The 23,947-nt window shown below is 38.3% G+C and overlaps 2 protein-coding genes across 21 annotated transcripts in view; one reads left to right on the forward strand and one right to left on the reverse strand.

Annotated features, from left to right (window-relative positions):
* CRACD (capping protein inhibiting regulator of actin dynamics) overlaps positions 1–3,951 on the forward strand; it is a 125,703-nt gene extending 121,752 nt beyond the window's left edge. For 12 of the 13 annotated variants that reach the window (XM_066995896.1, XM_066995904.1, XM_066995905.1 and 9 more), the window contains one exon: positions 721–3,951. In XM_066995896.1, the coding sequence (XP_066851997.1) occupies positions 721–881 (161 nt within the window). In that variant the 3' untranslated portion in view covers positions 882–3,951. The remainder of the gene's footprint in view (positions 1–720) is intronic. The other variant, XR_010831060.1, reaches the window with a different exon arrangement.
* Positions 3,952–4,305: 354 nt separating this feature from the next.
* AASDH (aminoadipate-semialdehyde dehydrogenase) lies at positions 4,306–23,699 on the reverse strand. Of its 8 annotated transcripts, none has more exons than XM_048074345.2 (15): positions 23,578–23,699; positions 22,207–22,460; positions 20,044–20,164; positions 19,257–19,597; positions 18,233–18,425; positions 17,068–17,309; positions 14,088–14,194; positions 13,466–13,638; positions 12,525–12,717; positions 11,905–12,023; positions 9,758–10,598; positions 8,373–8,536; positions 7,677–7,802; positions 6,540–6,671; positions 4,306–5,646 (listed from the first exon to the last, which is right to left on the reverse strand). In XM_048074345.2, exons 2-15 carry the CDS (start codon positions 22,434–22,436, stop codon positions 5,239–5,241), a joined length of 3,390 nt encoding a protein of 1,129 aa, XP_047930302.2. In that variant the 5' UTR covers positions 22,437–22,460; positions 23,578–23,699; the 3' UTR covers positions 4,306–5,238. The 8 variants fall into 8 exon arrangements, with proteins under 8 accessions (XP_047930302.2, XP_066852016.1, XP_047930304.2 ...); XM_066995915.1 differs by lacking the exon at positions 23,578–23,699 and adding an exon at positions 23,372–23,535; XM_048074347.2 differs by lacking the exon at positions 23,578–23,699 and adding an exon at positions 23,337–23,535.
* Positions 23,700–23,947: the final 248 nt, after the last annotated feature.

The following is a 23,947-nucleotide window of genomic DNA, read 5'->3' on the forward strand; positions in this document are numbered from 1 at the left end:
GTGAAAGCATAACTGTTGGCTCTAAAGGAAACAGTGACACTTGGAGTCAGGTAGCCATTATCAACAGCACAGTATAATGTAAGCCAGTGTTTCTTTACTATGGATGATAGCATTGATTTAGGTTTCCCACAATTAGGAGAGCATTTAAAACAGAAGACCAGGCTAGAACACGTTTAGAATAAGTTTGCTGAGATCTCCTCTAAGGACCTTTAAATTTTTTTTTGAAAAAGTTGGTGTGTTTCCGACTTGCACATAAATCTTGTGCAACAGGAACTGTTAAGAGGGTATAGCCATTAAAATAGCATAAATTACCATAACCTTTAAAATTATTAGCTTTTCAAAGTGTCTGTCTACAATAGTAGCTGCTGCTACTGTTCATTTACTAGTTAGTTAAAAATACATCATTAAATACATCACTAAAAAGAAAAAAAAATTTTTGCCGTGCATGAAATTTTAAGGCTTTTTAAAGCATTCAAAACCTAGAAGTGAAACACAACTTCAAGTAATTTGTACTAAATACATTTAACAAAAAAGCTTTTTGGCTTAAAAAGAAATGGATAAGAGACTAATAAGTTAGTAAATGGTATGATTTAGAGGGTTGGAAAGTACTGTGTTAAAACAGAACATCTTCCATAGAAAAGAAATCTCTGTAACTGTGACAAAATACTGGGTTTAAGTAATGTTTGTTTTGTCTCTCTCTCCCCACTCTGTCAAAAACAGTGGAGATTTCCGATTCTGTTCCATCAAACCCGCTGGCAAAAGAGGTGGCCAAGAGATTCTCCACGCCTGATGCTAACCCTGTGTCAACAGAACCAGCCTGGCTTGCGTTAGCCAAAAGGAAAGCAAAAGCCTGGAGTGACTGTCCACAGATCATCAAGTAAACTATAACATTACGTCTTATTGCTGCCTATTAATTGCTTTCTTTTTATTTATTCAGCTTTTTACACATGACAAAACTGAAAATGCATGTATTGAAGAACTGAAAACTGAACTGATACCATTTTGCTCTAGCTCACTGTAAAGTGTACTCAAGTCACATATTCCATTGCTTTGACAAATAGCTAAATGAGGTCACATGCAAATTTCAGAGCCAGCCTCTCTCAAAAATTCAGGAATGCTCAGATACTGGATGTCAATTTTAGCCAGTATCATCATAAGGGGCAGAACTTAAGAAGCTCCTTAAATTCTCTGAGTATTTGGTTCTGCGATTTTAGATCTCTACTGTTAAGTGGAGATCTCAGAAAAGCTTTTCAACACTCCATTGTTGAAAATTTATGCAAGATGCATGTTCCCTTCTCTTATTCCTAAATTTTCTTAAGTGTTAAACTGTATGAACTGTCAGTTCTACCTGCTATTTGGAAGCTTCTTACCTAATGAACTTTGGGAGACATCTTTCCACCTGCAAATGATAAATAAGAAGGACCATCCAAATGCTGAGGTAATTTCTTTCATCATAGCATTAACATATTATGTCTATATTCTCTCACTCCTAGGAAAAAAAAAACCAAACAATTTATCCAACTTCATAAAAATTACTAGTTAAACAGAAGTCAGAAAGTTTTCAGAAAGAAGCCTCTATTCTTTACAACTACCTGAACGGAGGCCGCAGTAAGGAAGGTGTTGGTCTTTTTCCTCAGGTGACAAATGATAGTATATGAGGAAACAGTCTCTGTTGTGCCAGGGGAGGTTTAGATTGGTCATTAGGAAGAACTTCTTCACAGAGGGGGTAGTCAAGCACTGGAACGGGCTGCCCAGGGCTCTGATGGAGTCCTCATCCCTGGAGGTATTTAAGAGATGTGTGGACATGGCACGAAGGGACACGGTTTAATGGTGGGACTTGGTAGGTCAGGTTGGTGGTTGGACTTGGTGACCTGGAGGGTCTTTTCCAACCTGGATGACTCTGTAAGCCAGAGGCAGTGTTTATTCAGGTCATTTAGCGCAGCACTGTTTGTGTGCTTGGCCATGTTTAAGATGCATACAGACAGTGATTGCAGATTAAAACTTGAAATCAATCATCTGGGACTGAAGTACGTAGAACTATTCCTGTGCTCCTGTACTTACAGAATTAGTCTCATCAAGTTCCCACAGGAATAAGATTTTATGACTGAATTTAACTGAAAACTGAAAGCTCAGTCAGTGGTATCTCTACAGTTTTAACTCTGCATTCTTCCTGATTTTACTTCATGTGCAGCTTTAGGTGGTTCAGATAACTTACCATACTTTGACCAACACAGCCAGCAGACTTCAGAAAGTGTTTTTGTACCTCTCCCAAGTAAGTGCTTACTTACCCCCCCCCATCTCGGGTATCTGTTTTGGCAGATTCTTTGTTACTTCTTTGTACCTAAAATAGAAGTGTTCATTCCCACCCTATTACGAAAATGGGAAAAGCCCATAATTTTACTGTCCTTAATATCCCACAGAAATATCTGTGTCTACATTTTTACAGTCATCCTAGTAAATATAATTGTAACACCCCCAAGTTGTTTTTAAAGGGAAGTCTTTAAATTTGAACATCTCTTTGTAATGATAAGGCTCAAAGGAACCTTTAAGCCTAAAACATTTTAAAGGACGATATTTTCATGAGATAAGTTGCATCATTATAGATTCACAGACATTTCATGGAAGTATTTTAGCCAAACTGCTGTATGCAGCATGAGTAGCAGCACTTTAAATTATGCAGAAAACAGAGTGAAACCTGCCATAGCCTCCCATTCCAAAAATCAAAAAGGGCTTGTCCACAAAAGTCATTACTGAATACTCTATTTCCTATCAAAGCAAAAACAAAGGTTCAGTATCATGGTTACAACAGCACAAACACAAAGGATGCATTAGATTGAGTAGCTGTGCAGCAGCAGGACGTTTTTTTCTTGGGTCTCTTTTAAGCCATCAGTTTTACTGTTTTATATTTAAAACCAAAATCTCTAAAGTAACTTTTTTTTCTCTTAATATAAGTATTTTAAATATTTTGTACAAAGATGGGGCAATGTTGTTCTCAAATATTTGGAAAAAAATACTTAACGTCTTCAAAGTAAAAATCTCTGCAAGCTTATCTGAGAAAGAATTGGGCCCATAACTGGTTTTGCTCTGCAAGCACCATGAATTAGTGCTGCTTAAGTTCGATTTACACTTTTTTTTCTGAGTTTATAAGCCTGCACTACTTGTAATTACAAGAACTAAACTGCCTGAAACCCATCTTCACGATTATTTCTTGGGACAGGGATCCAGGCAGAAATACAGAGAAGGTGAAGTAAATCAGGATTAAAGTATTCGAAAAAGCATAGCATAATTAGGTGCTATTGTGCATGACGTGATGATGCAATTTTCCAATACAATACACTTCTAGCACATAGAATAGAGCTTTCATTAAGGATGGTCTTAATCTAAAGCTTCAAAGCAGAAGTTGTTTTCAACCATAAAGGTATCTAGTGTAATAATGGAAACTGTATTCTGTACAGTACTTGGTGGAAACATTTCTAAAGTGTACATGTTTAACAGTGACATTTCATGTTAAATTAACAAAAATTTGCACTAAATACCAATGAAGTGAAGTGTTACTTTGCTTTATCTTTGTTGCAACCATTACTGATAAAGTGTTGGAAATCTGTAAGAAGAAAAAAAAAAAAAAACACAAAAAAACAACAAACCACCAAAACATTACTACTGACTTTAAGACAGAAAAAAATGTTTTAAGAACCGAACAAACCACTATGTAGTATATTGTCTCAACTTTTTGTAACTTAAACACATGAAATACCATTTCTTCTGACAAGGTTATATATGATTAACCTCTATGTTCATATAGTAATGTATAAAAACTATAAGATGTATAATTGTGGGGTATTTGTTGTGTACTTTTTTAATTTTTCAAATGTTTTAAAGTGCAATTGTTTATTATACTTATGTCATTTTAATTCTTATTAAACTATAACCCAGTCAAAATTATCTAAGCAAGGGTATATCAATTCTGTGTCTTCTTTTGGTATCTCTGTAGTTCAGGTTTGCTTTATAATAGACCTTGTAGTGCCACAAGTGTCTTGCCTATGCATTTCTGTTAACAATAACATAGAGGAACAAGACATGATGAAGTAAAAAGTAAATAAGAATTTGAGGAGGCTAAGTTAACTCAGGCTGTTAGAATTTAAAGTAGATGGCTCATGAGAAGGAAATAATAGCTTCCACAAGAGTTCTTTTAGATGACTCGTAATCAGGAAGACACTCAGAGTTTAAGTGTACTTTTGTCTGTAAATACTCAATCTGCATTACTGGCACTAATTCTTTTTAAGGGGTTAAGGACAACCACAAAAATCTACACAATCCTTTATTAATAGTTCTCTGTAAATACAGTGTAAAGAGCATTAATTCAAATTTCTTCAAAAATGATTTGGCAAGCATTGACTTGAACACTACACCCTTCACCTTGGAACTCATACAGTAACTTGGCATTGCAACATAATAAATACACACAGCAAAGTACCTTTCCACTTCAGAATAGAGGAAGTAACTCGTGCTGACTTTAATGGAGTTTAAAAGTATATGCCTGGCTGAACTGAAGCCATGGAGGGCTCAGGCTTGCAAAAGATTAATTATGTAGTTTATACAAACTATAACAAAAAGTCATTACTCCCAAGTCCATGGAATGCAGGATATGTCCTCAGAAATCATCTTAAAAGTTAGAATCAGCAAAGGACTTTCATTACCTTGCCACGGAATAGAAACCCATTCAAACCAGACAAACAGCAGCCTGACACATGGAAGAGCTAGGCACAGGCTGGGCTGAAAGGCACCCAGGGGAGAAGTTAGTCTGGATCCTAGGAAAGAACATGCTCCTCCCTCACCGAGACAAGCGTGTTAATTCAAGTTGCACAGTACTGCACCTTACCCCAGTTTCTCCCAATTGTCTAAGTGCTTGAAGCCAAACTACTACCTATTAATTTCTTACTATACCTGTAAAAAGCACAACACTCATATCCAAACCATTTGAAACCATTTCGTTCATGAACCTGAGCTGGGAAGTGAGGGAGGGACAGTGAAACTTTGGGCTAGGTGCTGAGCAGCCAGCCTTCAGTCAGTACAGCAAGTCAACGAGCATCACTTACCTGCTCTGGCTGTTGTCGTGGTGCAAAATGCTACCTGAGAAGTCTGCAAAGAGCATCTCTTGTCTTCAGCAAAACAGGCGGAGAGGTAGACAGCACCTGTGAGTTCTTAATGTACACATGTAAACAACACAAAGGTAGCGGCCTAACATCCTTGTTGTTCTTTTTCTCCCATTATACACAAATCTAGGCAATAAACATAATCATTTCTACAGCCAACAACAAGCTTTCTTCCCCATACTACAGGGGAAGAGAAAACTTCTCCTGGAAGCTTAGCTACTCCTTCTGCTGTTCCGCTCTTGGCATTCAGGATCCACACTGTGCCATCTGTAGATACTGCTGCCAAAAGGATTTTGTTCTTTAAGTCATCGCTTTGGAAAACAAATGGTGTTCCATAAACGCTTGAAGTACCTTCAAATTTCCACAGTAAATTACCCTCCGTATTACAACAGTAGATAAAGCGATCATGGGAGCCAAAAAATATTTCTTGCTTAGTTGAAGTTGAGATGCATGGAGATGAAAACACCGGTCCATTAGTGGGAAACTGCCAAACCTACAGAAATAACATAACCACCATCAGCACAGGTCGGTCACATTTTCAGTATGACAGCAACTCTGATTTTTTGAGTAACTAGTTGTTGACAGGAGAGCATGTTATTTCAAGAGCATACGAGGTTTTGGTGAGGGCTGGTAAATACTTGTCACATTACAAGTTAAGCTTTACACACAGTAAGTGATAAAAGACTCATAAAACAGATATGCAAGAGTTGCTACCTTCCGTGAGGCACACAGAAAATGGCCAACTTGGGAAAAGAATATTCTAGGCCCATCGTAACCAAATTAGTGATGAACTTTATGAATTTATGAATTCTGTTACCATGCCGTAACCACAGTATGGTACCAACCCATACTCGTCATGGAGGAACTAAAAAATATTCTCATTTAATTGAATGTGAAGACTGATATATCTTGCCAGAATTATGATTTGCAGCATCTCTGCCGCGATGCCAGAATTGTTTGATAAACAAACATTCTAAGAAACCTTTACTTCTGAACGGCCACCAGCTGTAAAGAAATGCTTTAAACATTCCTGAAAAACTTCAAAACCAAAAGTAGACCATTTTATTTGTTGACACTGCCCTGGCACTACCATTTGCTCTTGGTGCAAGCTCAACTAGAATTTCTGTTACTCCATCAAGCACCTCGGGAGTCAGGGGGTTATTTCTGTCTCAGCCATGACACAGAAATACTACTACTGTAGAAATACATACTACTGATTTTCTGCTTTCTCCTCTCTATAAAAATAAATACATTCTTGTATTTGGTTCACAAAAAGGTATGTGGTAATCATTAAACCTCACAAAATAGCATTAATAAAGCATCTCATGCAGTGTTTTGTGATGAACATTAAAAAAGCACAAAAAGGCCAACGGTAGCAGCTTTTACCTTTTCTCCAGAATGAGTGTAACAATACAAGTTTCCATCCACGCACCCAATACAAACACACTTCTCATTGCAGTGAGGAGAGGAGAAAAGTGGTTTTCCCAGGAAGCTTTTCCAAATCTTATTCCCCGTCACCTGTAAATGGCAGTGTGCAGTATCTGATGCTTAACAACACAACTGTAAGCAGCTGCACAAAATGACCCTTCCTTCACAGCTTGACCCAGCCCTTAAGAAAGAAAGAAAAAAGGCCTCTTCCAACCAGAATGCACACCAGAAGCAAACCTCCTCTTCAAATGCTATTCAAACAAAATGTTTAGCGCATTCCCTGGGATACTCATTGCCCCCTATTCCACCTTTCTCTTCCTTCCCCTAGGCAAAACAGTAATATTAATAACAAAGTAGTAGTAGTAGCAGTTTCAAGAATGACAGATTCATTTTTTAGTTCCATTCCCAGCTCCTCAGTATGTGAAAAGTGTCAGTAAAGGTGAGAATATCTTGAAAATAAGCTGTATGAATTATGACTTGCATTATTATAAACTATAAATACTGTAGGAAATGCTGCAACCCACAATCCATGATTGTCACAATGAGCTCCTATTGTTATAAATAATCACTTGGAGTTACAGCTGGGGTTCTCAACTACCTCTTACTCAGAATTAGGAAAAAAAATATTTTCTTATCTACAGCCCACTAGAGCTGCAAAACCACAGACTTGTCTTCTAACACTAGAGGCAGACAGAGGGACCACTTAGGTACTACTGAGGAAATCTGCAGCAGGGGGAGGTAAGGATAGCCAGGACCGATGTGGGGTTGTGAGAGCTGAACACCACAAACACTGGTTTAACTAATAACGTAGCGTGTGGGATCAGAAGACACTGATTCCAACTTCGGCCTACAGTTAACATGCAAATTCAAGCAAGTCACTTCAACTCCCTTTGTTACTAGATCCTTTTCTGCAATACAGGAATTGTTATAGTGACCTTGTGTAAAATAATAAGGCTCTCATGTGGAAAAAATTTCATAGTAACATAAGATCATGTGATTTCCTTCATCAGAAAAGTGCTCTTAACTTCAGAAATGCGTTTTGGTTTAACCTAAATTTGAGATTGGGATCAAAGACAAGCAGGCAAATATACATACCGGGTTTACAGCCAGTAAGAGTCCTCCTAGTGTAGCAACATAAACATGATGTGGAAAAGAACTTAGACAAGGAGAGGAAAACACAGCTCCACCTTCACAATGCAATTTCCATATACACACCTTTTTCTGTAAGCACAAGAAAAAAAATTACAGTTGGAGTTCAAGCTCAGAATGTTTACAAAGACCTTCTAAAGCCAAAGCTTATTAAACAGTTTGTTTACTTACCAGTTAGGAAATTTAAGATATAATTCACATGCTGTTGTAGCAACTCATGTCATTGGCCACTTTCTTTTCTAGTAAATACGAGAAAACATGCTAACCAACCAGTAGTATCTCCCCCCCTTGTTTTCCTTCTCCTCCAATCTGCTCTTTCGAAATGTAAGACTCGCTTTCCACGACTAAGCCACAGCATTATTTCTAGCTGGGCACCCTATTCTGAAACACCCTCAGAGCATTCAGTAACTGAGAAGCTCAAGATGTGGTTTCACCCAGGACCAGGAGCAGGAGAACACCACTCAATCTATTACTACCACATAATCCTAAGCCCACTCTTCAAGCAGGCAAAACTTGCTCTAAAGTTTTAGGGTGGAGTGGTGAGAAAACAAACACTAGTGGAGTATTCATTTGGTGTACTACAGATAGGGTCTAATTCGGATATTGGCTCTTCTATACAGAAAGGTCAGCCAGCGTACTTACATAAATATCCAAAGCATACAGATGTTGGTCATGAGATCCTATGTAGACTAGCCCGCTGGAAGGATCTACAACTGCAGAGCTTTTCACGGTATCTTCTGTGACAAAAGTCCAGTGGGTTTCTCCATCACTGCTTTGGAGCACGTACACTAAGCCGTCATAACAGCCTGTATCAAACAAAACACAACCATGAAAAAAAAGTATAATAAATATTTGTATTTATGCTGTCATTTACGCTTTTAGCTGCACCATTGCTGGAAAGAAATAAGATGACTTAGGAGATAGAGTTTCAAAATTTTTTCCAAAGCTGTACCTCCTCTTTTAGCCCCAAGTCTTTGGTGATAATTATACACTCAAAGTTGATCATTCTGTGTGTTCTTTCCAGGTGACATTTAGAATATAATTATTTCATTGCCTTTCTACCAAACTTTACAATAATAATATTAGAAGACAAGTAGAGTTGCGGAAAAGGGAGAAAATTTTTTTAATGACCTCTCTCTCTAATTTTCCTTTATGAAAACAAAGATGCTGAAAGAATAAAGTTTGTATGTTTTCTAATGAAAACTGTAGTTATAGAAACTTTTGGTCTTAAGAAAACATTCAACTTTGTTGTCAGAGTAAACAGCAATCAAAATAGTTGCAAAAAAATGGCAACATCAGCTTTGCATAAAAAACTCATCATCTGGACATCTGTGCTCACCAGTGATCTATGCACTCTAGAAAAAAAGATAACACTAAGACAAATAACGGTAACTCTGTTGGCAACAGATCTGATAAAAAATAGAGCACACTGGTCCTAACAGAAAAAGTTTTATATCAAGTCAGTGCTACACATCAACAGCCAACAGTCCTTAAAATTCACACACAATGATGGATTAAAATCTTCCTTTCCCAAACTCATGTTTAAAAACAAAAAGCTATCCAAACATTTTCATGTCACTTATATTTACAAATATATAGTCGAAGGAGATAATTTTTCACAGTTTAATTATCTGAGGCACCACATGGTGACCTCTGTGTCTATTAATATTCAAAGATATTTTAAGACTGTATCACCTTTCTATACTTTTTTTTAAACAGAGTGTAACTGAAAAGAAACTGTACCTACTGCTTATTCCTTAACAAGGCCTTTCTAATAAATTCACATATCACCACCCACAACTGAACAGTATGTTAAGTAATCTCCATCACAGGTTATCATGAAACTTGAATTACTTATTCCTTCTTCCCATTCTGTTTTACAATAAACTAGTCCTGAAGCAGACACGTAAGTTTATGGGTAAGTATAGATGGAAGTCATTCCGAGGTAAGAAATAAGGTTCTACGTTACTCATTTCATATTTAGCAGAAAAATGACTCTGAAATGAAGGCTAAACCAAAAGACATACCGACGATGACGAAATTCCCACACCTAGATATGCAGGCAGAAGATTCAATACGATCTCCAAGGGTCTTCTCCCACTTTATTTCTCCCAAATCTAGATCAATGGCCTGCATTGTGTGAGAGTGAGAGCCAACATATACAGATGCAGATATTTCATCTTTAAAAGGTATTATAACCAACGGCGATGCATCAACACATTTTCTTGTGTTTGACTTCCATCTTATGCATAATGTCAACTCTGCTGTTGTTACGTGACTACATTCTGCTTGGAGTTGCTGTACAGAGCTCCAGTCAGTTTTATTTGCATTGTTGGTAACTGTTAAAATTCTGTTTTTCTCCATTTCATGCCCTTGCACATGGCTTTTCATTATACTTGGAGTGGCTAAATGCAGAAGGGATGGTTGTTGTAGTGGTTCCACTCTGACCTGTGCTGTATTATGGGGTTGCATTAAAGACTTGGTGAAATTCATAGAAAGAAAATGATTTCCTCTGCTCAGCGCAAGAAATGAAATTAATCCTGGAACAACCTCAAGATTTCTTTCAGATTTCAGTTTACCATATTTTCCATGGATTTCCTCTCCATTGTTCCCACTTAGTTTTCTTTTCAAAGCATTGTCATTATTTATTAGTTGGTCTTCATCCGGAAACACGGTTTTAAGAATATGTGTATAAACCTGTTCGATCGTGCGGCTGAGAATAACTTCCAGGAGTCCAGGCACAGCTCTGCCTACTAGCATCTCAATTTCATCATAAAATTGAAGAGCCTTTAAGGAGTCTCCACCACTGTGAAGAAATATTGCGTCTCTAGAAATTCCACTGGAATCACCTAGGAAACCCAGAACAGACTAGAGAAAAGAAGGAAAGAAGTAACAGTTCATCAGTCTTCCACCACATCACACAGAAAAACTTAAGTCAGGTAATATCCTAATAAATACCCAGAAGTCCCACTAAAAATTAACAGGAACTGAGGAAAGTCAGTTCCCTCTGAAACTTTGCAGAGATACTGACAGAACACGAGCTGGGGAGGAACGTGGGAACAGGGAGCTACTAGTTCAGTACTACACATTTTTTTGTTCATTTCCAATTCTGCAGTCTAAGGAACGGAAGCAGAAAGTGCTGTATTTTTGTTGGCCGTTTTCAATCTCGATACCATTTACTAATGACACCTACACTATTTCTCAGATAAAATATAGATGCCTTTAGATAAAATTGGTTTTTAGTAAGATTTATATAAAACAGTATCTTTTGCTTTTGAATGATTTAAGTAACCTATTTATCTACCTACTGTTGAAGCTATAACCCCTTCCAATTCATAAAGGATTACGGATTCAGCATTGTTATTACAACAAAGAGCAATTACTGCATGTCTCCTGTCACTGCACTCCCTGCTTCTTAAGTATAGTTATGAAATCCCAAACCCTCCGGTTTTGGAGGCTGCATTCTACTGTTCAGACTAGATCTAGGGCACGTCCCACCCCCTTGGTTATCATTTCTATAGCCACCAACACAGTTAAGTATCAGCAAAGGCACTGCAAACTGCATCACCAGCTTCCTTCTGCATGTATGTATTCAGCAAATCCCACTTTCAGGTGAAACTTAGAAGTATACCTTTCAAAAAAATCTAATACTGTTGGGCATCACATTTGAGTACTTTGAAAAACAAGCCTTTACCACAGAAGTTTAGAAACAATACAGTGAGACTGTCCAAGAGATAATTACGCAACTGTGCCACCTATTTAAAAAAGACTCTTCAATTTGTAATTACCTTTAGAAATAAGAAACTCTACTAACACAGTAGCTATTTTGTACAAAATTTCCACGTCCCAGTTCCTTGTTTCCCTTAGGGATACCTTACTTGGCAACTGAAGCAGTATTCAAAAAGCTACTGACAGATTACATCCTTCCTATACTAATTGCTTATACCTTCACAGTCTGCAGCTTTATCTGATACAGAAACATAACTGAGTCCCTCCTGGCCATTACAGAGCAACTATATTTAAGTATTAACTGAACAGAAAGAGCTGTAATACTTGAATGTATAGGCAGCAAGAATGTTCTGGCTGCATTAGTCATACTTCTTAAAACTGTTTAATTCCTGACACATGTATAATGATCCACTTGCAAAGATAAAAAGGCAGCTCAAAATACTACCTTCCATAAATACTGCAATCTTTCCCACAATTCCTCTGCGCCATTCAGCTTACTGTCACGCCTTCTGGAGTTTAGATGGTTGTGGTAAATCTTGTTCAGTTCAGATATATCAACTTTGCCTTTGTAGAAAATAAAGTATGATTTTTTTCATTGCTTTTCAGCATTTATACTTCCAAAGCTTGCTCTCCCCAAATAGTTATCTTACTCTTTTACAGGCTTCCACTCAACTGCACTTTTTTTTTTTTTTTTTGTATTCCAGTCAATCAGCTACACTCAACAGAACCCAATAAGGTTTTTGAAAACTTACTCTAGCCTCCCGCATAATCCCACTTTCAGTGCCTGATCTTTCCCTGAGAGAAGTCAGGGTTCTGTCACAGACTGCAACAGAAGTGACAGAGAAAAAAAAAAGTGCAGTTTTAGTACTAAATTGATTTTACTGCTACATTTTGAATCTTGAATGAAACATTATCAAGCACACATAATACATGGTCAAGATTTCCTAGTAGGTGTTAGTTATCTGATCTGTGTGTTTCAAAAGCATGATGAGATTTGGGTCAATTAAAAAAAAAAGAATGGAGACCATTAAAGTAAGTGGCAAGGGTACTTATAGTTTCACCTACCATGTGATGTTAAAGGCAAAGATTTAATCCGCACAAGCTCATCAGGAATTGTGTGAGCTGGCAGACATTTTTGAAGTTCTTGAAGAGTTTCTCTCTCTTCTAAATCACCACTGGGCACAACAAATAGGATAAGTTTTTCCTGCTGATACCAGGTCACTGCACAAGCTTCTACCTGACAAAGATCTTCAGCAGCCTGTAATTAAAAAACATTATTTATGTTTTGAAATGCAGTTTATCAAAAGACCGTGCAAGCACTGCAGTGCACCATTTGAAAATTTTCATCTGCATAAACAGTTTTCAATTCTGTTGGAATAAAACATACAATAAAATAGATTTCTAAGAACACAAAACTGAACTCCTCCCTTCTAGGTACCTATATTACATGACTAGATTTTTGATAATACATCCTCCTAATTTCTTCAAAGCTTCTAAAAATCATCTGAAAATGAGTACACACAGATTTCTGGTGGTAATGACACACGAGCATTATCCCTGCTCTTCTGTACTGGCATACTCATTAGAATCATAGAACCACAGAACCATTTAGGTTGGAAAAGACCTCTAAGATCATCCAGTCCAACCTTTAACCTAGCACTGCCAAGCCCACCATTGAACCATGTGGCTAAGCTCTACATCTACACGTTTTTTGAAGACCTCCAGGGATGGTGACTCAAGCACTTCCCCAGGCAGCCTGTTCCAATACTTCACAACCCTTTCAGTGAAGAATTTTTTCCTAATATCCAATCTAAATCTCCCCTGGTGCAACTTAAGGCCATTTCCTCTTATCACTTAGTGCTCAGGAGAAGAGCCAGATCCCCACCTCACTATAGCCTCCTTTAAGGTAATTGGAGAGAGCAGTAAGGTCTCTCCCAAGCCTTTTCTCCAGGCTAAACAACCTCAGCTGCCTCGGCCACTCTGCATAACATTAGATGTTACATTACCTGCTGCAAACATTCAATATTAAAACGTTTGCCATGACGTTTAATCTGATTGTCTTTCCGACCCAAGAAGACCATCTGTGCATTCTGCACTCTTACAAAATCCCCTGTTTCTCTCATTGTGCCCGGGGGTACAGTTATCTCATCATCAAGAAAGCAGATTCGTTCCTCACCACCTACACAAGAAAAGACTGTGGTCATTATTAAATGGCTAACTGTAAATGAAATTATTATGAAAATACTGAGTGTCTTATTAAATTCTCCTAAATGCTAGCAAGCATTATAAAGAGTAAACGTTTATTGTCAATGTCTAAACTTCTACACTGTATCAATTGGCCCATACAGTTAATTCAGTTACAACATGTAAATTATTACAGCTGAGCATCAAAATTGCAAGCAGGAAAAAAAAGATAATCAGTATAATGAAAGCAGCATGCAGATAAAATGGTGATAATTTCCTGCCCATCATTCCAACAACCTAAAATGCCATCAAGGTTCCCAGCCCAATGGGAATTTACAATGTTACATTAATGTGTTTATTAGAGGTAGGCACCAAGTAAAAAAAAATCAACATATTACTAAAACCCAATTAGGAAAAGTATCTTAGAAGAACAAAAAATAACACCTATAAATACTTGTCCCTCGCCTTCTAGAACTGCGGAACCATTGTCGTCTCTGACCTCAACTGTTGTTCCAAGGAGCGGTGATCCCAAAGGTACAGAGAAATCAGTTCTAAAGATATTGAAGAGAGAAGCAGTAAAAATCTTTTCCTTCTGAACACAAAACGATTACAGGCATTATTTAACATACAGCCTTTTAAAAGATCAGTATCAGGGCAAGAGTAGATAGCTGGGGATTCTTTCTACAAATATTTCTTCTTAAAAAACTGCTCTATTTGTTCAAAATTAAAAACTTCGTCAATGTGCATGGGTTTCATTATCAGATACAAAAAAAACCACCCAGACAATGACAGAAAATAAGGCTTAATGGATCATGAAATCCCCTGAGAGTCCCCTGAGTTTCTGCCAGCTTTTAAGTCCCCCAGGTTGAACCTCTATCAAGTTCAACCATTTTAAACACATACAAACACTTTCTAATTCATTCTTTCCCTACCCTAGTTTGAGCTTTTATTCTTGTGGGTTACTGATATTGTGTCAATGAATACAGGTGACTCTTCCAGAAAAACCTGCAATAAAAGGAACAGTAATTTCAATATCATGTATCTTATTACAGAATTCTTCCACTGAGCTGCAGACCAACTCATTCCTTTCCCTTTTGCAAGCACTTTGCAAAACCTCATTCACTGAATACAGACACTACTTCTGAGTGAAAGTAAAGAATAATATATTTTTTCAGTAAATTAAAAAAAAGTAACTTGAAATAATTTTGGTAATATATCAAGTTAGGCATGTGTATCAGCTCAGCTCTGATCTTAAAGTCTCATATTTGAACCTAATACTCTTGCTCAATCCCTGCTATTTAGGCTGTTGAAACCTCTTCTTTTTTCTGATCAGTCAATGAATGCTTTATCCTGTGTTAGCCAAAATGCACTCAAATTTTGTATTTTTTGCCAAAAAAAAGTTTGTTTTTTCAAAATACAATGACTTGGCAAATAGACAAGAGGAAGCATCCCTGATATTCAGCATGTTTACCCCACACCATGGAAAAGTCCCAACAGAAATAAATAAATAAATAAAAAAGTAAAATATAGCAGCTACAAACAAACAAAACAAAATTACTACGTATATTATAAAACAGCAAAATTAAAAGAAAAAAACAACAACTCATTTTGACATTATTTTTAAGAGACTTGAGATTAGATGTTTAATTTTGCCAAACATATCTAAAAAACAGAGGGGAGACAGACCAATAACGCACTAACTTTTCTGCTGATTTTTTGATATTCTAGTATTCTCTAGAAACTGTGCCAGTTTTTATCATTTAGATAGCAAGAATAACAGACCACTGCACTCCAATTGTCCTACCAATACTAAGAGTGAAGAAGACATAAAACCATCTGTCCTGTTTTTGATCCTGGGCTGCTTACTTGTTTACTGCAAAGGAACTGTAATTCCCTGTGCAGTGACACTTAGAGGGAACAGGCTGCGATGTGAAGAGCGAGAGACAATAGTCACAGACTATAAAAATTTTCAGCATTCCAACTGCACCTTAGTTTGAACTGAAAAACAACAGATTATCTCGGGAGCACATAAACTTTGAGTAGAAAAAACAGCTTCACTGACGAGAAGACAATGTTTGAACTCAGAGAAACCACAATGAAACATTAGAATCAGAAAATTTCAGTGCTGTAAAAGATCTCACATTTTCTGCAGAACAGGTACCTAATAACAGGCCACATCTAGAAGAGTCCTTGCTTATGCTGTAGGAGTTTTCCAGGAGAATTTGTCAACAGTTCATGACCGTCCACCATTTTCAGTCTTCAGTTGTTAAAGCACCAGGTTAATATATCACACCATTTGTCTGAAACATCCCATTCCATAGGACGTGTCTAACTGAAGTCACACGTGTAACACCATGCCAGGGAATAATTAGACATTTCAGAGAGCAAACAAAACACTGAGCTAACTCAAAGAATCTCTCATGGCCTTGACACTCCTGCAACTCTCTTTATGAAATTCAATGAACAAAAAAAGTCTTTAACTGAGTGAAAATAGCAGAGTGCTAAATGATGAAAAGAAAGTACTTCTGGAAGTCCAACCAAAAGGACCATGAAACCTTGGGTGAGCCACTTTGTACAAATTTCTGCCATCTGTACTTGTCAAGTGACATCAGTGGGATCATTTGCTGAACAGTGTATTATCCAATATCAGAAAAAAATCAGTAACTAGTCTCCACTTCGTTTGTGGAGTTTTAAAACTGTAGGTAAAAGCACTGTAGCAGTAAGAACCACTCATATCTATTGATTACATTTGAAAGTCGTCTCTGAGTATTTTCGCTTCAAATAAGTAAATCTCAGAAGCAACTTTCTAAACTTGACAGAACTAAGCTATGAAGGTGTCTTTGTTCAGAGGCTATGATTGAGACTTAAAGAGCCTCATTTTTCTACTCCCACCGACAGCTCTATTAGGCTTCTTCTGTTCGAATATGCAAGATCTCACTGGAAAAGCTTCACGAGGAGCAAGAGTAGGGCTAACTGAAGTTACTAACAAATTGGGTAGGAGCTATTTGCCTGCAGAAGTGCAACACCAAGCCAGTACCAGCACACAGAGACAGTGCACCCTGGACTAGGCCAGTCCAGGTCCACCAGTGGGAAGGCAGGCTGGGATGAGGAAGAAGTCTAGATAGAGAGATGACCAAAACAGAGCCCATCACGACACGCTGTGTGAAGCAGTGCCACAAGCATGCAGGATTTCAGACTGAAGTTTTACGGTTCAACAATCACTCACCAACTTTTACTTGAGGGGGTTGTAACAACATGAGAAATGGTCAGATTTGCCTATTTCTACGTAAAAGACATGTGTAACTTCTACTGGCATAAACACTGATGAGGACTCAAGTAGCCCTGGAAACAGGAGACCTGGGTTTCATTTCTACTGATTTTTAGCATTCACATACCAAGCCATGAAAACAATGAAATTTCCTACCTAAAATCAGCACTAAAAACCTCTTCAGGAATCTTGTAGCAAGTGGCCCAGCTTGACACTTCGGTGATACCGTATAGATTAAAAATACTTGTTCTGTTCTCCTGGTGCTTCCAACTTTTCAAGAGACTCAGTATGGGAAAGGTTTCACCACCAAGAGCTAAGACTCGGAGTGAAGTATCTGCAGACAACACTGTTGACTTAATAATGTGAGCTCCAAACCTTCTGAGAAGTGTTGGTGTTGCCTGAATGATTCATGTTAAAAAAAGAAAGAGAAATACCTGTTACTTTTTTTTTCCATATGCGTACCTCTTCTTGCTTTATATCTACTACCATATTTATGTTGTGGATCTATTTAACCATTATCTCTGTACAGTAGATGGCATCAACCATCAAATGTTAGTATAGACTGTGCTGCTGTTTTGCAAGGTTTTGTATATTGTGTGAAGCCTTTCATGAGTACTATCAGCACCAATTTACATTCTTCTGCAGAGTTTCTGCTTTACCTAGCTTTACGAAATACTTTGTTACACTGCCAGGTAAAAGGCCAGGATTATTCAACCACACTTGATGCTCATAACTTCAAGTAAATTTTCCAAAAATGAATTTTAAAGCTATTAAAAACGAGATGACCTATTCCAACACAGAAGGAACAAATGAAGGCTCATATAAGCAGGTGGCCTGAAAACAAGAAGCGTTGCTGGGGAATCAATTATTCTATTTCTCTCATTATTGTTAAAAGACAATAATTTACTAACGTTTTATCATCCTATCAATGGCACTATTTCAATTGTATTTTCAGAACAGAGACTACCACTAAAATTCAAAAATTGTTTGAGGAAAGGCTCCAAGATCAAGTCTATTACACAGTGCTAACATGTTTCTAACAGCTTACTCCATAATTTAGTTAATTCTGAATAATTAATGGATTCTCAAGATGGATGTTGGTTTTATCTTCAGTCCATTGCTTTGTGTTGCAAACTGTATGATGCTCCCTTCAAACGGTAATTTGCCGAAGAGCTAACATTTTACAGAAAAAGGATAGCATGACCTCCTCTCTCCAGGAAGAACGCTACTGTCGTTACTGTTTAGACTGATGAAAAAGTAACACACGTTAGGAAAGGTGAGAAGTGAAAGACTGAAAGCAGTCATCTTAGGTGTTGCCTACCTGCAGCACTGTCACATGGTGATGGCGAAACAGAGCAGCAGACAGCTCCAAAGGCATCATTTTAACGGTGTTTGGGACTACTAGAATCGAGGCTCCACTGGTCAGCGCAATGAACAATTCAACCACAGATGGGTCAAATGTTAGAGGAGAAGCCAGGAATAGCATGTCATCCTGTGTGACCTCAAATATGGATCTGAAACAAGAAAGCCAGGAATTACAAAGCTGATGCATGTTGTTAAAAAATCAACTCCAAACTAGAAGAGCAGCACTAAAGAGATTCCTCACTTTAGCAACGCCAAGGGGTTACAGACTACCCTGAATATGTAGGCATGTTGCCAGAATATTCAGACCAGACAATTTCAGCAAAAGCTCCTGTATCGAGACTGTAACTATTAATATAAATTAATGAGGTCCTTTTACAAGTTCATCTACCACATTACACACCAATACAGCATGCTGAAAGACGTATTTCAACTAATGGGTGCTCATTTTAAAAAAAAAAAAAAAAAACACAACTGTTATTTCCCATAAATAGATTTTCTAGAAATTATTAAATAGAACAGAAAGAAACCCAAGGAGACTAAAAAGGAATTAGGATTTAAAAACAACAAAAAACATTTAAATATAATTGTGAATGAACAATTAACTTTGTTATCTATTTCTTTTAAGCAGCAAACCAGCAATACAATACTTACAACAACAGCATATTATTTGAAGTACACCCATAAAAAATTAGTAAAACATATTATAAAACATAATTTTTAAAAATCATTATAAACTTACTTTAATAATAATAATTTAAAAAAAAGTAAGTATTAAAAATGACACCAAGAGAAACAAAACTTTGTGGTACTATTTTGAAACAACAGAAACACCCACAAAGAAATCCGAAATGCAAGGGAAGGAGGAAGAAGTGAAACAGTGCTAGCAAAGACCCAATGTACAACCCTCTGAAGTGCTTAGAGAGTCCCTAAATATCAAATTTGTAAAAGCTTTTAAAGGAAAAACTGGAAACCACACTTACTTAAGATGATGAATATTTGGCACTATGCATTTATGAGGTACTCGGACAATTTTGGGGGTCCCAGTAGTTCCTGATGTATGCAAGACGTATGCTAAAGAGCATTTCTGGCCAACATCCATGTATCCTCCTCCTGACGTTTTTACTTTGAGTTGTTCTGGGCAAACAGTATTTCCTGGCTGTGAGTTACCCATAGCCTTGAAAGGTTCATATTTACTGTTTACATTGTCTGCTTGTGAATTTACATCGGTGTGGCTCCAGCTTGTTTGGAAGAGAGTTAAACCCATATGTTCTACTGCAGAAGAATTGCAAGAAAACCAACCAACGTGGGACATCTGGAATTTCTGTAAAATAAAACAAACACTTTAAATAGCAGAACTCACGATGCTCTGTTGTTCTACCATATGTAATGAAACATGAAACAACATTTTTCACAAATTACCTGTGATTTTTCACCCCTCTATTTTGGAGGATTTACACCAGACAGTTTTAAGCTCATATATGTTTGTATATTAACTATGAGTAAACATAGACTTTATAAATGAGAAATAAACACCTACCTGAGCAAATAATTAAAAGGGAAAACATACAGAGGACAAAGAATTTTTCTGAACAGGGGAGAAGCACTTTGTACTGCTAATTTTAAAGATATACTTTTCTGAATGAAAGCCTCTTGTCATGAAAAAAAACAAAACAAGCCCAACCAAGCTTATAGAAACTGAATACAATCTGAATAGCTACACATTTTTAAATTGCACTTTAATGCTTCTGTAGAAGCCTGAACACTTACCTTTATTTTGTCATTCTCAACAAGAATATATCGAAGATTGCATTTCCTTATGAAGTATGTAGATAACACTGGTGGTGCATCTGGATCAATAGGAGAGTAAGCAGCTGGAACCTGAAGGATTCTAACAAGACAAAAACATTTTAAATAAATAAATAAAAACCCACAGAGAAATGAAGAAAACTCTAGGAAAATCCATTTGAATTTAACTAAGATTTTTTTTTTAACTGTAATTTGCACCCAGAGTCAGAAAATTTAGTTATAACCTGACTTTTAAATATTTTATTAGAAACGAAGTATGAAACAAATTATAATCACTGTTGCCTTTTGGCATTTTACAGCAAGGAAAAATGTTAGAGCTAAATAAAAAAAAATTGAAATTTTCCTTGGCCAAGCAGATTGGTGATGACAAGGGTAACACTGACATAACAGCACCATGATTTCAAAACTTCAGCTATAGACTCTGGACAGAAATACAAGCATTCATTTATACACCTGCAACATTAAAAAAAAAAAAAGTCTGCACACTGAATACAGTTCCTATTCTCAGTAAACAGTCCAGTATAAGAAAATTCTGAGCACATATCAGAACTTTTTTCCCTAAGAAATAAACAGGAACAGTAAGTGTCATTCTGCTCTCATTCACAGTGCTTTATGTTGTAGTTTCTTCAACCGTTGTTTACTGCAAACGCTCCCTCTAGTGGCTTAATTTGATAAAAGGCTAACACTTGAATTTATTAACTCCACAGGAAAAAAAAAAATCGGTAACTAAAATATGAAGTTTCCCTAAATCTTCTCATTTCATCTTAGGCTGGGTTCCCGTGTCCAATTAGCTAAAATTCCTCATTGTGCAAGTGATTTATCACTGTAATAATGACAAGATCCTGAACAAAGGCTTGGAAACTGCAGTGTTCTGCCTACTGGAATCAATACCCACTTAAGCCTGCCCTGCATTACATACAGCAGTTGATTTTTTACAGCTATCTTCGCTGAGTAATTAAAATGCCCTGCCAGTTCCCAGGCATATAACAAAAGAAATCTGTGTTGCTGCTCAGGGCATTAGGACACAGGATAAGCCAGGATGGATGGGACTACAGGCTGCCCTGTACAACCTGCTGCTCCAGTGGGGTCAGCCCTGAGGCCGTTGTGCAGGACTTTGTCCAGTCAGATCTTGAAAGTCTTTAAGGACAGAGCCTGCACAACCTCTCTGGGCAACCTGCTCCACTGCTGGACTGGGGAAAAAGTGTTTCCTTATTAGTGAGGAAGCTCCTCAGCACTTCTGGATGGTTCATGATCACAGCACCCACTTGATAGAGATCCTTATAGTCAACTGTGATGCATCTTCTGATGCTACTGTGTATTTTAGGTGCAGTGTGACAGCAGGAAATATCAACATAGACCTCACAAGCAAAGCTGCTGCAGTATACACCAACTGAAGAAAATATGCTTGGGATGCTAAGATACTATGTTACATCATAAATATAATAGGTAAAAGGATACAAGCATTCTAATTCATCAGTAATGGTAAGTTATAAAAATTGCTGAATTAACATGAGTGCTGAGATAAACATTTCTATTTCCTAGCCATTAAATAATCAATGTCTCTGTAGTGCTGCATTGCTAATTAACTTCTCCTGCAACATTCCTGTAATGGAACTGTACCTACAGACTCATTTAGCTTAAAACATGACATTTGTTTTCAAGACTTTATTTTCGGCTAGCAAGACAAGAAGAATGCGTTAAAAAATGTATACTTGTTTTTGAGTATATTTATTCTGTTAATCAAGTCCATTTTTAAACAAGTACAAAGATAGTCAGTAATTGCTGATATTTCTATAAATATACTTAACCGTACATTAAAAAGAATTACATACATTTTAGATCAAGGAACCTAAGATTCAATAAACTTTGGCACAGACTTTTCAACGAATAAACTGTAATACTGCAATCTTTTCCCTTTAAGATTGCAAGAATCAGAGTGCCTCTAGACTGTTAAGGAATGCTATAAAGAAAAAAAAAGTAAGCATTTCAGCAGCAGCAAGACCAACTAGTAGGTATTGCTTATGGTATTACTACATTTTTGTTGATATTAAAAACATAAACAGACTGAAAGTTTACTTAATAGACTTGACCATTAAAAATACAATACAGAATTCAAACCATTACCCTAAGATCCAAGAGGGTAAGTTTATTCCTGGATAGCAGTAAAGGCCTATTTCACATTTTCCTTGGTGACTGCAGTGCTTTTGAAGGAAAGCTGTTAACTCCGTGGCAAGTTTAACCACTGTTGCATATGTGTAGAAAGTTGGAGGTTCATCATTGCACTGATCAAACCAAACTGCTTTTCTATCTGAGTACAGGCTAGCTGCCTGGTTCACCATCTCCTGAAGAGTCATCCCAGCTGCATTTCTTCAGTAGCCCTGGAAGATTAACAAAGACTACATTGTCATCTCCTATTTTTATATATATAGAGAGAGAGAGAGAGAGAAAGAGAGAGAGAGAGAGACAGAGAGAGAGAGAGAGATGTATATTAGTCAAATGACATAAATACACAAAACAGTACCAAGTGGGAAAAAAAAACCAACAAACTTCTCAGTTAACAGAAAACACAGTGCTTCACTGTGTTTTTTACAGCACCTTATACTGCTAGAACATAAAGCTTAATATTTTAATCGTTTACTATGGGTCTCATGCTTAGGAGCATGGTAATTCACTTAGATTTAATTACAGACCTAGTTTGCTCCTCATTACACCTTTATTTTTAAAGCTGTGCAGAACTAAAATATTAACTTTAGCAATTCATAGAATCATTAAGGCTGTGAAAGACCTCCTAGATCATCTCATCCAACCACCCCCTACCACCAATACCACCCACTAAACCATGTCCCTAAGCACCATGCCCAACCTTTCCCTTAACACCCCCAGGGACGGTGACTCCACCACCTCCCTGGGCAACCCGTTCCAATTTCTGAGAAGAAATGTCTCGTAACTTCCCATCTGAACCTCCCCTGGCACAACTTGCGGCCACTCCCTCAGGACCTATCACTAGTTACCTGTGAGAAGAGGCCGACCCCCAGCTCCCCACACCTTCCTTTCAGCTGGTTGTAGAGAGCAACAAGGTCTCCCCTGAGCCTCCTCTTCTCCAGACTGAACAACCCCAGTTCCCTCAGCCGCTCCTCACAGGACTTGTGATCCAGGCCCCTCACCAGCTTCGCAGCCCTTCTCTGGACACGCTCCAGGGCCTCAATGCCTTAAACTGACCGCCAGCTTTAACAGCACAGGGAAATACGGCTTACGCAGGGATCCCAACAGACGACTCCTAAGGCTTTACCAGCGCTGCCCGCGCAGATGCGCGTCCCTGTACCACGGGGCCCTCCTGCCCGGCCCGGCCCAGCCGCGGAGCGGACGGCACCGCACTAAGGCCCCCGCAGCGTCCCCCGCCGCACCCCGGCACGCCCCAAGCTCCCCCCAGCCCGCCCCCAGCCCAGCGGCCGCCGCGGGACGGGTGCCGCCAGTCCCAGCGCCCCCGGCTCCCACCTCAGCCAGCAGCCGCCGTTCGCCACCTCCTAGCAACCGAAAGACAGCGCTTCTGATTGGTGGGGCCATTATAGTGCTGGACGACTCCCCAGTAACGCGCGCTGTCATTGGTCAGTGTCTGTCGCACTGTTCAGGCATCCGAAAGCGGCGCCCGGCCTGAGCGGGGTGGCGCCATTTTGTCCCCGGGGGGGGGAGGGGGGGGACACCTGTGAGTGCGCCGCAGCCCTGCCGGCCCTCCCCGGCAGCGCCTCCTCAGCGATGAGAAAAGGGCAAAAAGACATGCAGAGGCGCTCGGGGCGGAGGGCGGGCTGAGGGGTGCGGAGCAGCCAGGCCTCGCCACTCACACACCGCTCGTGTCCCCCCCCCCGCC

The sequence above is a fragment of the Anser cygnoides genome, chromosome 4 (assembly GCF_040182565.1).
Source record: "Anser cygnoides isolate HZ-2024a breed goose chromosome 4, Taihu_goose_T2T_genome, whole genome shotgun sequence".
NCBI lineage: Eukaryota > Metazoa > Chordata > Aves > Anseriformes > Anatidae > Anser > Anser cygnoides.